Here is a 17,752-nt window from a genome sequence, read left to right on the forward strand (position 1 = left end):
CATGAATGTCATATCTGGATAGAGAGTCCCAATTCCCTGCTCATTTCTACCAACCAACCAACTTCCCTCAAAGATACATTCTGAAACTGCTGAAGCCTGACAGTGATTGTTTCATTTTTCTAAAATATGACTCAGGAAGAAGGATCTTTCTTTTTATCCAGAATAATTCAAGGCTTAACTGTGCAGACTGTACTTGGGCAAGCCTTCCATTAAATGAGTGGAACATGAACACAGGAGCTGCAAGATGTTATTTCTGTACAAATCTGCAGTGATGAGCCAAAATTCTAAATTTCAATACCCTAAAAATTATGCTTTTTGAGCTGTAACAGAGTTTTGAAATTGTGCCTGAAATCTCTAACTTATCTTTGCATCTATGGATCTGCATTTTAACACTGGATGAACCAATTTCTAATTTTCAAATTCAAGCAGGCAAAAAAAACGTTTAGAGCAATAGAAACAAACTGTTTTTAAGCTCCTACATTTCCCCTGCTTTTCAGTCCAAAACAAATCTTTCCAAATGTTTTCTAAATCCACAAAAGCAGGAATGYATACAGGCAGATTTTACATATAGGATATATAGAGACAGGCTGCAATAAAGGCAGACAAAAGCAGACTGACAGAGATAAAATTGTCTTACAGTTATGAACTGTTGCCTTGGTAAATTCACAAACTTATTGCAATGAATGAGGCTAACAGTGTGGAAACAATTGCCTTCTAGTCTCTCATTAGCTAAGTACTTTAACAACAGCCATATTATAAAGTCGATCCACATCTTCCTTAACTTGCCTCCTGTGGCCCTGGTTTGGGAAAGCACCAAAGCCAACATTTAGCTTAAAACTTCTAGCTCATTTATGTACATCGATTTTGTCCTGGACAGGGACATTCTCTTAACTTAGGCCAACATGTTTATAGCTTAGTTATGTCTCAGGTTACAGTGGAGCAGATGAAAAGGTGAACAATGTGCCAGAAAAAGATGGGAGACAAAATGGGACCTGGTAACAACAGCTCAGATGGCACTTTTTGTTATGCCCGTATTCTCCACTGTCTTTCAGAATGCTCTTCATTTGCCAGTGCACCAATAGCACATTACTGAGATCTCTGAACTAATTTTTGGGTCATCATCTGCATAACTTGGTGCAAAGACCTCTGAAATAGAAGAAAGAGGAGAGATGCTGTTTCAATGGGAACTTGCTGAATATCCATCTGACCTGCAGCTCCTCCAAGCTGTGCTCCAGCTCTGCTGGCCCCCCGGACTGTCGGTCTCTGGACAACCCGTGCATCTTGGCAGGCTGCTACTGAGGCAGAGAACACAGGAGGATCCTACTATATTATCTGCAGACAGGGATGTAAATTGTCATGATGGGGCCACACGTGTGTTGTGTTGCCATACAAACTGATCTTGAAGCCAACAGGGCTGGACCCAAGCAAAAGAACTGTGCAAAGAAGAGAGACATCTATCCAAGCCTCTTTCTCTGCCTAGCTCTGAGATGTCTTATCCTTCCCTGTGCTGCTTAATTTTATCATTTAATGGAAATACCTATTCTCTTTTGACAGCAAACTTGCAGGTGCTGAACAAGTTCTACTGAATATCAGGGTCATCAATTTATTCAGACTCTGATCCATGACCAAATGCTCTCTTTTCTACAATTTAGGGTATACAGTGAATTTTTCTCTTAATCTTCCTAAAAGCCTTCAAGGGTCACTTCATCCTCTGACATTGCTTCGGTATTTTGTTTTTCTATCTACCATCTTACCCTTAGTAGGTGCCTGGCTTTTACTGCAGTTAGTGCTATTTTACACCTTACCTATAAGTTGGCTTTATCTTTGGCTGYTGGCCTCCAGTGCTTTATAAATACCCTGCCTGGTCAGTAGCAAAAAAAAAAGATTCAACCAGTGCGCTTTTGTACACTGATATGGTATCGATATGGTACAAACCACATCCATAGGCAGAATTTCAAGAAGAAAAAACTCCCAACATAAAAAAAAAAAAAAAAAAAACTCCAGTCCTGGCATCTGAAACCGATTTCCACCCCCACCCCCTCAATTTTCCCTCATGCTTCCCTTGGACTGTCTGAAAAATAACAGATGCAAATGGGTTACTTTTGAAAGAACAGCATTTCCTTCACAGCTGATGCAGTGCTAAAATCCATCTGAAGCCCAGCAGACATACCCATGAGCAAGTTGCCTCTGAGCTTTGCCAAGAATGATACATTTCACCATACTTTACTATAAAGAGAAAACCAGACAGCTGCCTACTGGCTGCATCGCAGAGCAGAGAACCCTTTGCTTCTCCAGACTGCAAAATACCAATTAGACACATCTCAAGCCATCTATTTCTAGTAGGAACTTAATGTAGGGCAACATTAGTTTGCTTCTTCCCCTAGAAGGATGGTCTTTTCTCTTTCAAGTTGAGCTATTTCTTTTTTCCTTTTTTTTTTTCTTTCTCTCTCTCTCTTTTTTTTTTTAATGGGGCTGGCAAGACAGCGGTAAATTAAAATCAATCTGTTAGCTGATGAGCTTTTGATGAAAGCAAAGGCTGAATCCCTGTATTTCTCGATTTATTTAACATTCAAAAATGCCATGCTTCTTTAGCTCTTCACCTCATTCCCTGGCAGTTCCGCAGTGCTGCTGCTTTCTCTGGGACAGCTGTAAGCTAAGACAAGACCTTGTGCTAGGTTAAGATATGCCTCTGGTAAAAGGATAGTCTGTCTCCAAATGACGCTTTTGGGTTGCATATCTGTATTCCTTTAGTGACTTGCATGTCAAGCTTATGTACTTAACTTGCCCAGATACATACTGGCTTTTTGTCTGCTTGTTTTTCCTGTGGTTACTGCTATCAGCATTCCCAGTTCAGGCTATAAAACTTGAGCAGCCTTCTGTTCATTTCATATATCATCACTAAAAGCAGATAGCAGATAATAGCTCATTTCAGCCAATAGAGTATTTGCCACCAGACAAAAAGCAAGCAGACAGAAGGGAACTAAACTAGCTTTCATATGTTTCTCTGATAGACTAAAATTCAACTGCAGAAACAAGAAAAGAATTAATCCTAAAATGCTCTTACCTAGACTGAATAATCATGCTATAAAGGAGATCTAATGGAAGAACTCAGTGAGTTGCTCTTTGCCCCAGCCACAATTCAGTGGTTACATACCAGCAGGAATTAAAAAATGCTTTAGCTTCATTGATCTCATTACGTCCACCCAGCAGTTTTCCTCCATCATCCCCCAAAGGGATGAAATGCCAACTGCTGTGTCAGTCTTCACTGACAAAGACCACGTGCAACTTTCCAAAAGTCCTAAGGAAACGCAGCTTTCTAAGCATGTTATTTACAAACGAACACAGTTTGCTGTGATCCTCTAGTCTTGCATGGTTCTTTTGATCCACGGGGAATAACGGGGAGGAGGAGGAGGACAGGCTAACACAGCACTGGTTTTAAGCCCCATCTCCAGCATCCAGGCTTGTTACATTAAGAGGAATGCTAACCTAGATGCACTGTCTGAAATTTTGTTCCAGATCTCCTAGAGCCCTGTGCACCCTGACCATCTGCTCTACAGTACGTCAAATGGGAGATGAACTCCCATACCAAGTAATTATGCAGACACTTAACAAAACAAAGGTAAAAAGAACCTTTGCTGAAGCATTATCTTCCTGACTTTATCTGAGTAACTGGCTACTGTCCAAATCCTGGAAAGCACTGAATGTGTTAACTTACCACGAAAGCAGGATCAAGGTCTAAGAGATGCCTTACTGCTTAATACATTAGCCTATTTTTTTCTCTGTGTGACCTACAGTAGGCATAGTTGAAATGTTAAGTTTTGATTCAATTCCTTTTTTTTTGAGAAAGCACCAGGAAAACCTCGCTGTTTTATATATTCCACTATGTATTCCAAAAATCAGACATTTCTACAAGTATCTGATCTGGAAATACAGTGCAAATCAGCTTTCTAGAATGTCCTGTTTTCTGGACAGCTGAATAGGTGAGCATCTCGTTCATCACCCTGACGTCCTGTCCCTGCAGGTAGTTCAGAAATGGACCCTTCCAGAAAAGGCAAGCATTCACACTGCCACTGCTCTGAGTAACCTGGCAATCTCAGCTTCTACAGAGCGCAAGAGAGCTGGGGACACAGGGATTTTTTTGTGGTAGGGTTGTGATCCAGAATCAATAYGAAATATAAATGACCTTTTAACAAAAAATAAACTAACCAATTTCTTTACACTCGTCATAGTCATTTCTCTGTATTTTTAGCATAGATCTTGGTAAGCTATATTTTCTTTCCTCATTCAGCCTCTCCGTTTCTAAATGAAATAGGACTTCTTTCAGGTTATAAATGGTTTTATAACCATTAAAATATAGTAAAATGAACTGCTTCATCCTGCCAGCCGGAAAAACAGTTCTTCTATGCAAAAGCCTTGTTTGGAGATAATTTTGGCTTTTAATGCCATCTGCACGACCAAATCTGCAATGCCCTAAATGGAGAAATGACTACTCCAGGTCTGGCCATAGCTCTGCTTGGTGAAGCAGAAACTCTTCAAGGAAGGTATAAATTCCATACCCTAGGAAGATAGAGGGTACTCCTTATCTGATCTGTCCTCACTCTCCAAAAGTGCAAGCTTAGCTTACAAGCCTACATGTTTACTGTTCTTTCCCAGGTTTTGGTAAGTGCAGTCTATAGTAATAGGAKATTTGTTACTCTACACATATGTCCCTTCCTTAGAAGAAAGCAGTCCTCAAGGTAATACGTTTCAYAGCATAACTGTGCAAGGTACGAAGAACTATCTCCTTTGACATTTTCCATCTTTAAATTACATCAGCTTTTCCTGAATTCTTGTGTACTCATTCAGTGAGAACAGAAAATCATGATCTGCCTTCTTACACATTCACCCTTCTTATTTTTCTTATTATACCTTCTCTGGTTTRTAATTTAAGCCCTGTTCTTGCTTATTCAAACCCTACATCAAAAAAAGCAGTTGAGTCTACCATCTGCTCCCTCCCATCATCTTTAACCAAGGGTAGATCTTTCTGGCTGGAGGTTGCAACCCTCATTAACACCACTCAACACAACGTACACCACATAATATGACACAGTGAAAAGTCATGGTGCTGTGCAATCCTGCTCACAACTGTCTAGGTTGAATCTAAAATTGCTTGAAGTAGAGAGAACCTCTTTAACTTGCTGATAAGCAAGCAGCTGAATGTATCTGTGGCACAGAGTAAAAACTTTTGTTTGCAATTTTGCACTGATCTCAGTGAGGCAGTGATAATTTTCAGGTGACAAGACACTTTTCTGAAGGTAACCCTACTCCCTGCCATTTATCATCACTTAAAAACAACCAATGTCTATAGCAATAACAACAGAAGTAGCTTTTACAAGGCAACTCAAGATGACACCCATCCCAGCACCACACTGTACACATGAGAATAAATCAAATATGGATGAACGTAAAGAGTGGAGTCCTTACCTGCCCTCCTTTAGGCTGGTATTTGATATTATCTGTTGAACCGATTTTGGACCTGACATTCTTGAGGTCAGGCAGAGGCTGATTAATAACTCGTAGCTGCTTCGGAGTGGCTGGAGATTTGGGAGGAGTGCGAATGATGGCAACTTTTTTCTCAGTGGGTACCAGTATGGCAGATTTGGGGGTACCAGGAGTGTGTGGGGTTCTGGAATAGCTGGGGGTCCCCGGAGTGCCTGGGGTACGGGAGGAGTAGCTAGGCGGGGTGCCTGGAGTGATGGCAGTGGAACCAGGAGTGGTGGGAGTAGAAGTTCCACTTTTTCCCGTTCTGCTACGAATTGGCTCTGATCCTATATGCAAGAAAAAAACAGCATTAGACCCAAAGAGATACAGCTCTTCATCATACTGTACCTTCCAAGACTGCAACCCTCCGAGATGCAGCTCTAAGATGGCTCTGCCTGTGCTAATGCTGGAACAGCAGAGTGGGTGTCTGTCTCTGTGTCTTACTTAGCTAGTCAACCCTGCCAAGAGTTAGCTCGTTGCCTGTGGTTGAGCTGGTAAATTCACCCATATGATGACCGAGGTCTCCATTCTGCAGTACAGACGTGTTTCCCAAAATGCCTATGCTTCCTGCAAAGCTGGCTAGACGGGGCACAATATTGAGATATTGATTTCCCTCTTAGGAAAACTAGACACACCATCTGAACCTAATCTTTGCGGCTTGATGCAATAACCTTGTCAGCCAGTGACAGTGTTGCCACCTATTTCAATGGAGTTCGAGAGTTATACTAGAYAGAGGTGAAAATTCTGATCTTAATCCTGAACGATACTGTCTGAATGCCTGGCTGCTTTTGACCACGTACCATTGCTGGTAATCTAGCTGAATCCTTGCTCAGGATGAACAAGAGTCATGGTTCTATTAGGAAGATGGACAGATATCCCCCAAGACAGAATCATGGTTGAGACTGGAAGGGACCTTTAGAGTTCATCTGGTCCAGCCTTCGCCCTCCTCAAGCAAGTTCACCTAGTGCAAATTGCCCAAGACCCTATCCAGTCAGGATATGAGTATCTCCAAGGAAGGAGACTYCACAACCTCYYTGGGCAACCTGTTCCAGTGCTCAATMGCCCTCACAGTAAAGATTTTTCTTATATTTGGATGGAACCTCCTGTGTTTCAGTTTGTGCCCGTTGCCTCTTGTCCTGTCACTGGGCCCAACTGAGAAGAGCCTGGCCCCTTCCTCTTGACACCCTCCTGACAGATATTTATGCACATTCAGAAGATCCCTCTGAGCCTTTTCTCCTCCAGGGTGAACAGCCCCAGSTCTCTCACAAGAGGTGCTCCAGCCCCTTGATCATCTCAGCAGCCCTTCACTGGACTTGCTCCCGTAAATCTGCGTCTTTCTGGTACTGCAGGCCCAGAGCTGGACACAGCACTCGAGGTGCGGCCTCACCAGTGCTGAGCTAAGGGGAAGGATCGCTTCCCTCGACCTGTTGGTGACACTCCTTCTAATGCAGCCCAGGATACTGCCGGCCTTCTTGCTGCAAGGGCGCGTTGCTGGCCCATGCTCAATTTGTTGCCTACCAGCACCGCTGAGTCCTTCTCTGCAAAGCTACTTTCGAGTAGATCAGCTCCCAGCCTGTTCTGGTACATGGGGTATTCCTCCCTAGATACAGGACTCTGTATTTCCCTTCATTGAACTTCGTGAGGTTGAAGTTCAATTATGCAATTAGTACAGTGAAAGAAGGCAATTACTGAAGGCAACCTTGATTAAAAGTTATATTCAAGTTACATTCGCATGCAAGTTAAAAAAAAAAAAAACACAACATTTTGTAGGGCTCCATTCAGTGTCAATGGCATTGCTAGTCCTTTTCACTTAAATGTAAAAATTAGTTTATTAATGGCATTGTGCTTTCTGCAGCTGGCTTTGTTTTTAACTCTCTACAGCAAACAAACAGAAGAAACTGAGATATCTCCATACAAYGTTTATAGCAATGGTTGCTGAGAGCACTCAAAGAAAGAGCAAACCAGCTACTAAAGCCCGAGAACCCCACTGCTGAATGGATTCACGTACGTGATTTCACCTTTAAAATATTCAGGAACGATACATCCAATGGACCCCTCCAGAATATCCAGTGGGACTAATCAAAATCCCATTCAAGCTAACTGGTAATTATTCTGCTTGCTTAATGGTGATGGATCAAACTCAATTCACTGCTGCTCCTGGGATCCATGAAAAACTGTATTTTTTCTACATGACACATTAGACTGAACATATTCCACTCTTACCTCCAGTTTCCCTGAATGGTTTCTTTCTTCCCCAACCAGCCCTCACCCAGAACCTTCTCACTGTACCAACCATAGTGGAAAGGCAATGGTGTTTTTTTTCTAGTTCCCTGCAGCTTTGGTATATTTATTTTTCATTGCTCAGCCCTTCCATCACATTTGCTAATGCTCAATGGCCTCTTGCTCCTAGCCAGCAGAATGGGCTGTTGTGCCMCCTGGGGGTCACTCCGCTTGCGAAGGGTCTCTGTTTTACTCTTGGAGCATCAGCCAAGAATTTCAAAGGATTCCTTTGTAGAATTTTAGCATCTATTTCCCTTAGCTTCTTTTAAGAAGGGCAGTAATTRATTTCTAAAGAGAGAAAGCCAGAATAATTCCCATGGGAGAGCAGGGAACCACACTGCATTCAGGTTCTGAAGCCTGGGCTGAATGCAAATCAAGCTAAAAGTYTTGGGTATTTGGTAAAATTCTCTTTGTCCTGCAATTTCTTTTTGCTTGCAATTTGATAGAATTGATCCTCACAAAAGGACCCTGCTGGTTAACTACCCTAATTCCCCCCAGTGAGCCACTCCACCAGCTAACATTGTCTTTGCAATTCTCAGAATAAAGACCTTTTACCTTAGACTAGAACACAGGGAGGTCATTACAGTTAAACAGCAAATAAATAACTGTTAGGTTCAATGTTTTCAGATCCATCAGTATGTTTTTAGTGCCTACTTCAGATTTACCTCATTCTTGTTGTTTATAAAAATCCTGTGTCAAATATCTTACCCAGCTCTGTGGCCCCTGTTAAGACATTTTCTAACACAGGTGGAAAGCCTGAACTGCAGTCCTAGCCCCAGGCTTCGCAGACTGTGGAAAGGACACCTCTATGTCTGTTCTGAAGACCTTGCTGCACAAGCWCTTAATATCTGAACAGAAACGATCTTTGAGGCCTCAGACCTACCCATCAATGCTAAGGTCTAGGGATACACGATGTAATGACAGTGGCACTAATCTAACAATGATGGGAAACAACCACAGCGGTAGGAGAGAGTTAGTATGCAAAGAACATACGGGTAGTGCGTCGTACTGAAGAAGAAAGGGAAGTTGTGAGGGAGAGAGAGTTCTCCTCTCGGTCTCGGTCTCCTGAGACACCTCTTCGAGGAGGAAGTATAGAGGAAGGTCTTGGTAGAGAGGAACGCTTTTCTGGACTCTTGCTTACTCCATCCTAGTAGCAGCAAAACAGAAAAGGAATATTTAGTTTTCAAAACATCACACTCTGGGTTCTGATTTCTCTCTCCCTACTTACAGGGGGACAAGTGTCATCCCATGGGCCCAGATTAATACTCATGCAGGAAGCTGTGGGGATCTAGCCACCTCCCAAGCTCTGCTTAGCTCCCTGGCACTTTACTGCAGCCAAACATTCAACCAAAAGGACGGACTGTGGCTCCCATTCCTAGTGGGAGATTTCCCTTTGACTTCCTCAAGTGAGGAATTCTGCAAATCTCACCCTAACTTAAATAACCTACTGTTTCCTCAAGGTAAACTTAGGTTCTGGTGCTGGCAAACCCTTTCATCTCCCACTGCTTTGACCAAGCATGTATTAATGACTGGTTTTATTCCTACTGAAGTCAGAGCTCCCAGTGACTTCAGCAGATGATAGGCAACTACTAGACTACTATTTAAATCCCTGTGAAGCCAGCATAGATCTTTTCCATGAACACAACAAAGGCAGCTGTCTCCTGAGCTACTTGAGACAGATACTCTTAGATCTAAATATGGATAGCTTCCAGATTTGATTCTTATTGAGAAATAAGTTTTACTTTGTTCAAGTTGAAAGTAAAAAAAATCACCTAGGACTCAGGTGTGAAATTCTCATGTGAATTAATTTGCAAAGTAACTGCAATATTTGTGCCTAGAATATACTACACACTATATTATTAGGTAATGTGTGAATTTTGCCTGTTCAAACATTAACTTGTAAGTTTTTTAAGGAGAGACAATTTTAACTAGTGTTTAATTTTTTTGAGTGCAGGACTGTTAACTCTGATGTCTCCTCTTGCTCCTTTCTATGCTCCTCTTTTCCTGTTTTTAATATCAGTAGATATCTGTTTTTTACCCTGGTTAGAGCAGTGGACATCTGAGTACGTTATAATGTTGTTGAACTTCTGGCATGGGCAGTCAAAGACATTCTTGTATAAGCAAATGGTCCTCCCAAGGCCAAATAGGATGATGGTCCAAACCAACAGCAGACTCACCAGGCATAACATTAGAYAGCAAATGGAAGTCAATAGGGAAAAGCGCTTTTAAGTAACATAATAGTCATTAAGTCAGTATCAGGCAGATATGCAACACAAGAGGAATGTGAATATCGGGAAGCTATGATGGAAAGCTGCCAACCAGCTCTTTGAAGTCTTACTGCAACTTCTTCATCATGGTGCCATGCATGGATCAAATTTGGTTCCTACAGCTTTAGCCTTTATTTCTAGCCATGAGAAGTGTACCCTCTTACATCAGCGACTGAATTTCTTTTCAGGGAGTATTAAYTTGCTGAAGTTACTTTTTTAGCTTTTAAACTTCTGGAAGGCAAATTATTATTGCTATTTTTCACATTTACCTACATGCAAATAGGTGCAACTTCTTAGCAGTCAATGAAGCAGCATCCATATCATCAATAGAAGGATTACACGTCCTTTTATGTATAATTTATTTCACTTATGTCTCCTCTGGAGAACCTCCTTTGCTTTTATTGATTTTGCAGCATGCAGCTTGATAAGCAATTTTACTGCCACTGGATGTAAGTAATACCAGGTTAACTTCACAGAGATTTACGCAAGCTCAGTTGAGAGAGAGTATCATCCATGGAATTCACCTACACATCTCTGCGCTAACTCTTTCTACCAACTTGGCTACCTTACCTTAGTGTCTGATTTTGAGTAGGGCAAGCAGTCTCTCGGGCCCGCTGAGGAGGGCCGTACATAATAACTGTCTGTATCGAGAAAAGTGGCCCTTTTAGTAGTTAATGAGCAAGCTGAGCTGGGTCTTGGAGGAAGCAATGACTTTGCTCTAGACTTTGAGGCAGGAATCTTTGACAAAGAGGCAGTCTAGTCATGAGAAAACAAACAAAAGAAAACAACATGAAGCTGAACAAAAGGAAAACACATGCAACATGGACAAAAAAAATAAAAAGCCAAGCCACGAATTAATACTTTTCCTTTGTCTGGTAATGGTGTGTCTGTGGCACTTCTCAGACATGCAGGGAAGTTTTAGTTCTGTGTTATTTGACTGAAAACATCTGAGTCTGGTCAGAGTTACTGATTCTAGGGAATGCCTTCTTCTGTGGATACTACTTTTGCCCTGTATTAATACAACAAAAATGGTGCCAGACACAGCAATTGCTGGCTGGCAGCACTAGAAGCAAGTGCAAAACTATAGGAGCACAGACATATCCTGGTCTTTTTAAACCAAGTTATGCATTTGAAATAGGGTATCTCTGGTTATGCTCAAAAATAAAACAGTGGGAATCTTAAAGAAAAGTTACAGTAGTATTCTCAGAATAGTAGAAGGACGTGATAGCAATATTTCTTATGCCACTGTGTATACACAAACTCCTAAAGGCACCACAAGAGCATCTGGTGTCATGGTGGAAATCTGCAAGTCTCTGTTGACAATGTGGAGACCTGGGATAAAACCCTTATATGCTTGAAATGTTGACATGACACGTCATTGTGATCAGATGCTTGTCTGATTCTGAATACTAGWAACACCACATTGAAAAAGCAGTTAAACATCGGCAGGACACATTACAAATACTTTGCTGACATCTGACTGCCCTGTAAAAAGGAGTTACTTTGGAAGAGAACAGGGCCATTTCCTTAAGAAACACTTTTCTTTCTCCCAAGGGTGTAACTGATGCTACAAAGAATAACTGCAAGGCTGTTATCTTGGCAATGCAGTCCTGATCTCTCTGCATTCACACAAGCATGAAATTACTCATAGAAACAATCCCAATGGGAGTTTAAGTATGGGATTTGGTACAGAACTTTAGCCATGAAAAAAATGGCATTTAATCTAAGCCAGTCACCTAGACTCTCTCAATGTTCAGAAAAGATGTATGAGTCACCCCTCAAGTTCTGCTTTTTCAGAAAATGAGCAAAAAATAGGATGAATCATACCCTAGAGTTGTCCAGCTCTCTGCTGACAAGCATCTGGCTTAGACTAGACAGTCAACCTAYGGAAAACTGAGGCTAGGGTGCTGAATGTCATCCATAGTACATATGTACTAATCAACACGATTAAGACTTGCAGAACATGGTTAGGAGTTGCAGAACTGGGGAATAAACAGTTTCAGTCCTGTAACAGAGCTGAGCTAGACTTCTGTTGGATACCACCGTATCCAGTATGGATACTACCGTATCAGGTAGTTCTGCTGAACACACATTTGTTTCAAAGGACAAAGATGCTTTCCTAGGAAGAATATATTTCTAAATCAGTTCTGCAAAATAATTATGAYCCTTTCTTAATAATTATTTCACTTTATGTGAGTACGTAAATACAAACTGAACAATATTAATAAAAAGGTTTCTGTCAAAACAAAGGCTTCTCTAGGCTTAGCCCAATTTGTCGTAATTAAATTTTGGGTCCCATCCAGTTGAGAAAATTTGGGCTGGATTTACAAAAACACTACARTGTTTAATAGTGCTGAAACTTTGTGGAAGCTGGGTATCTGTCTCAGGTGGTTCTGAAAAGCAGACATTACGTAAGCACTTTTCACCTGCTTTACTGAACTTGAGGTAACTCAGCATCCACAGTTGGAAGCCCAAATGTTCATTTAGCAGTTTCAGCTTTTTTTCAGCTTGTGGAGTGTCACTCAAAATGATTCCCCTAGTGAGGCTAAAAAACTCTTACAGGTTAAGAACTTCGCCCAATGAGGAGACTGTCCTTTTCACTCATATTGCATATCAGTGTCCTCCATGAATACAYATATCTAATGTGGATCCTGAAGATGGACACAACCAAGATCTTTTAGCACAACTCCTCAGGGGAAGGCACGGCCTTGAGCTAATGCAGCACTCTGGCATTATTAGTCTACACCTCCTTGGTGTGACTCAAAGAGCAGGTCACTTTCTAGCATCAGTAAAAGCAGCAGAATCTAGCCCAGCCGACCTCAGTGGCATGCTCAAGGAAGACTGGTAGAGCAGRTAAAGAAACAAAATGCATCAGTCCCAATCTGTGCTTTACCAGAAAATTATTCTCATTCTCTGTTAACTATATATTACCTTTGACCTCTGCTGTAATTCATGTGGATGGAAGGGACAGATGCCCTTGGGATAAAGATCAGTGTAGCCCTAAGACTCAGTGATTCAGKGATTGCTGGAGATGGGATGCAGAAAGCTCACTTTATTTCAGAGGTTAGCTAGGGAATACACATCCATAATGCATGGCTGATGTTCTTAGCCCRTGTTCGCTGACACAGGTACACAGCTCATTCCAGCAGATGGAACTGCTTGGCCTTTCCTGAACTTGTTCTGAAATGCAATATGCAAACTGTGGTTTGAAGATGGATGACAAACTGAGGGAGCTGGATGGTATAACATTACCACTGGACAGGAAAAGGTTGCACTTGAAGGATAGAAAAGCTGGAGGACAGGAACACAMACAGCAACAAGAAGGGAAAAGTCCTTAGAAAGATAGAGATGAAGACAGGGCACAAAGAACAAAACGTCCAAGGGACAGGTGAGTGTTGCAACCAGAGAAGTGAAGCAACAGGGAGAAAAAGTAAGCAGGGGACAGACTTCTGATCTTTGCCCTAAGGTAAGAGACAGGAAGAAGAAAGATGTATAGAAAGCAGACCATAACAAAGAATGATTATAGAAGTGCTGATACTTACAGCACTCCAGAAGCATAGAAAGTTCTGAAAATGGGCTAGCACTGATTTCTCTCGGGTTGGGTTCATCACCCCCAAAGAAAAAACAGTATTAAAGCTTACTGTTGACTCAGACCAGAAGCCTGTCTAGGTATCTCTTACTATTCYAGTAAAGAACTGCTCTAGCAGTTCCTCAGTTGTGAGCTCAAATAGGCCAGACTTACAACAGCACATGGAATTCCCCAATCCATGGCTGAATTCAGGTATAAATTCCACAGCTCCCTGCACAGCCTCAAATAAATTACGCTGTTACTGTTATTACCGATTTCTTACAATTTGTCAGTGACGTGGCTTTATGAGACATAGTTTTTTTGTTCCACAAGGAACGGACAATCCGAGTAGACAGATGAAACACATCAGCCAGGGGGTGTATTAGGAGATAAAAGGGGAATCTTAAGGAACTTCTATGTTATTGTTAACAGTTGTTAACAAAGACCAGTAATTGCTGTGCTGAAGTTGTGAGTTAGCATGCATCAGTGCCATGGAAAAAAAAGAGCTGCCTAGGGGAGGATGAAAGGAGGTTTCATGGGGATTTTAGAGAGGTGAGACAAGAGGAGTGTAAGGTTAGCGTGGGAGCAGAGCAGGAGGTACTGCAGTATTTGCTGAGGGAAACTCAGCAGAGGAGAAGGAGATGCACGGAGTGGAACGGGCTGCAGAGCAGCTGAAGGCAGGGCACGTAATTACCAGGTTAACACACACACAGATCAGTGGCCCGGGAAGTGGCCAGTGAGCAGTTATTCACATACGAACGCTCCTGGCTAATGGTTTCTAAATAGGCACGAGCTCAGTGGAACACGCGGAGATGTGAGGGTGCATCACAGCCCTCCAGCCAGTCCTGTGGCAGGGATTTCTTCCTATCTATCAGTCAAGAAAGGGGTCAGGTGCTGCGAAAAGGTCCGTGGCACGCGGTTTTCCCAGGAGGAGGCCCAGGCTCAAAACGCTGAACAACATCAAACTCCAGGAGTCTGGAGTCTGCCTGCCCCCCGTGGATTTGCAAACTGTCATCATGTACTACCTGTGACTGTAATTCAGGGCTCATTTAGGAAAGATGGCTTTAATTACCCTTTTAAATGAATAATGATATGGAAAAAACATCCTAAAGGGAACACACAATTATTTACCAAATTAACACAAAAACAACTGAAATGATGACAAAAAGGAGATTATAAAATGGATGATGAGAAGATGACTTTACTCACTGAGAGTTTTTCCTTTGCTTGTTTAAATACACCAGGAGCCTGGTTTGTTTCACCACCTGCTGCTGAGAGACCCAGACAAAGACTTGATGGTTAAAAAATATACATATAAGCATTTCCACTTAGTATACTGTTAGAATGATTAAATGCCTTGGAAATACTGTACAAAGCAATTACCTTATGAATTACTCTTAGTAAACTATATGCAGAAAGGCACCTGCCTTAAAAATGCTTGTATTCATTGAGATAAAATAGTATTCTACACATTTCAAACAAATCAGAATTTTGTCTTCATGTTGCTAGAAGTCTAGAAACCAGGGTAAAAATTTTCAAAAATGGCAGACAATTTTAAGGGCCTGTAGTTCTGAAGGTCTAGCCTGAGACATCTTAAGAGTCCTGATTTTCAGAAAGCATTGACCAACTGTCCCTTAAAAATCAGACTCCTTGAAAATTTTAAAGTGGATGCCCCTCAAATCACCAACCACTTTTCAAAATATAGCCAAAATTTCTAAGAGAAAGAGAAATGCCCTGCTGAGTTATCATCCCAGTAGTGCCCAAAAGCCCAGTGTGCTGTGTGTCAACCAAGCCATCAGACTTTAGAATTCAAATTAAATCTGGGACAGCAAGTGTCTTAATTCAGTATTTTGCTTAGCTGTTACATGATTTGAGATAAAGCTTTTTTATCTTTGACTTAGATTCCATCCTTCGGGGAAGTTTGGGAATTGGGGAGCTTTTCATGAAGCAGATTATTAGTTGCATCCCACTGCTGCTTTTCAGGAAGCAATTTGCTACAGAAAGTCCTTTAGCATCTGTGCAGAAGCAGGACAGTGGGCACAGATGACATTCTCTAGCTATACTCCTGATCGTCTTCCAGCTACAAAAGCAACCCTAAAACACTGTACAGGACTGTACTGATGAATTTTCTCCTTCCTTTGCACAGCTGCAGCGCGCRCACGTTTGTACCAGGCGTGGGGGAGATCCCTGTTTTTCTGCTACAAGGCTGAATTTCCCACTCAATAGCTCTGTCTTCCTAATATTGTTACCTTGCTGTTTCTCTTTAGCTCAAATGAAAGAGTAGGAGCAAAAGAATATACAACCGAAGCTGTAACTCCTGCATCACGTTTTACCACATCTGTTACTGCTGTTTTGGGCTGTTCTGCATCTCTTTTAAGTCATTGCACAGAACGCCTCTCCCTCTTCCGCTGGCACTAAGCCCCGTGCCGCCGCCGCGACACGGCAAGCAGGCCTGTGCTGCTCGTGCCGACTTACCTGCGAGCACCACAAGGCCTCCATCTGAACAAAAGATCTGGATCATGACTTCGCAGTGCCTCTAGGCGCTCTGCCGCCAGCGTAGGTCGAGCATGTTTTACCTGGGGGCGCTGGCCCCGGAGCGCGGGCACGGAACGCCCGCCCGCCCCTGCGACCTCACACAGGGCCCGGCGCGGCCCCCGCGTCCCGGCGGGCCCCGCGCAAGGGGGAGCCCCCGAAAAAGACGGATGATCCAAAGTCCCTCGCTTGACGATACAGTGGCGTAAGTCACCAGTATCTGCCCGCTCCTGCCTCACGATTTCTGGTATTGAGGTATCAAGGAAGTAATTCGTTTCTGGGGCCAGGACACAGAAAATATGAGCAAGTTTTAACTTCATGATGTAGACAGCTGTGTCTTACGACTGGATGTTTCATCTTAAAGTCAAAGAAAATGTAACATGGAGGTTTGAACTGATTGGAATATACTCAAAGCAGTACCGACTAGACGGCAGAAGGACTTTCGGTGGGGCTCTGTTGGCCCGGTATCACTAAAGCTGACAAGACAATTCTGGAAAATGACCACTGAAACTGGCTTCAAGCAACGACCTTATATTTTACATAAAATGAGAGATGGAGCTAGAAAAACAATGTCCCTCTGAGTTTCAGATCCTGAAAAGATCTTGATGACTGGTTCAGGCTCAGTGAGATGCAGGTTAACACACGGCTGCCTGCACTCTTGGTGTGCAGTACTGTGTGACATCCCTTCCACATGGCCTCCCCTCAAGTCCGATCCATAAGTAAAGAATGGGGAGATAGAAGAAAATCAGGGTTATTGCTAATTTTCCAACAACCCTGAGTACAGTGAAACATTTGCAGAGATATTTTTGTTCACTTTGTGATATGGTTCAAGATACTCTGCTTTAGAGCCTAAACCTCCAAGTTCTGCCAAAACTAACACTGTTAAAAATTTAAGATTGATCTGGGTCCACCATCCTGGTTCACTACAGTACAAACACCAAAGGATTTAATTCAACTGAAACTTTGCCTCATTCCAAGAAGGATTTTTGTTTTTAATTTGCCCTCCACCTTTGTATTTAAACATACAGGGAGGTTGTTCTTGTATTACATTTTTCAATTTGACTAACATGTCTGCCTCACTATGTATTAAAGAGACAGAAAAAACTCCGACTGCTGACAGGCAGCAGACATTTAGAGCATCCAGCAGATTATGTGACTCAGGCCTCTCTGGGATGTTACCAGGCCAGAAGATTTCAAAAGAGTTGGTGGTAGAGTATCTGAGGGCAAGACAGCGCTGACCGCGTGGCTGTAGAAGTGTAGGGGAAGACAAGAATGCTACAAAGCCAACACTTTCTTCATGACATGAAGGTTTAACTCCTCATTTCCGCTGCTTATTGAAGCTCCTGGGTCTTTTAAAGCAGCTGTGAATTATGGGTCATAACTTTTGAGCTGATCAAACTGCTTCAGGAAACAATGAAAAAGGTGGCAAGCAGTAGTCCAGGATCTAACGAGCAAGCTAGCCCAGAGACTGCTGGCAGAGGAGGAGCCATGCCTGCAACACAGAGGGGCCCAATGAGCCTTTCCTCCCCGGCTCCACTTCTTGTGACCGGAGTTAGTGCTAGATTCCCTCGCGTCAGCAAAGACG

The 17,752-nt window shown here is 42.4% G+C and overlaps 1 protein-coding gene across 6 annotated transcripts in view; it reads right to left on the bottom strand.

Annotated features, from left to right (window-relative positions):
• The window catches only part of MAP2 (microtubule associated protein 2), a 227,411-nt gene that overhangs the window by 12,714 nt on the left and 196,945 nt on the right, over positions 1 to 17,752 (bottom strand). For 5 of the 6 annotated variants that reach the window (XM_085299339.1, XM_085299338.1, XM_085299337.1 and 2 more), the window contains 3 exons: positions 14,845 to 14,903; positions 8,794 to 8,947; positions 5,464 to 5,807 (listed from right to left, as the gene is read on the bottom strand). In XM_085299339.1, coding sequence (XP_085155465.1) covers positions 5,464 to 5,807; positions 8,794 to 8,947; positions 14,845 to 14,903 — 557 coding nt within the window. Of the gene's footprint in view, positions 1 to 5,463; positions 5,808 to 8,793; positions 8,948 to 10,637; positions 10,824 to 14,844; positions 14,904 to 17,752 lie in introns of all 6 variants that reach the window. The other variant, XM_085299333.1, reaches the window with a different exon arrangement.

This window comes from Rhea americana, unplaced genomic scaffold (genome assembly GCF_003343005.1).
Source record: "Rhea americana isolate MKP2758 unplaced genomic scaffold, rheAme1 scaffold_15, whole genome shotgun sequence".
Taxonomy (NCBI): Eukaryota; Metazoa; Chordata; class Aves; order Rheiformes; family Rheidae; genus Rhea; species Rhea americana.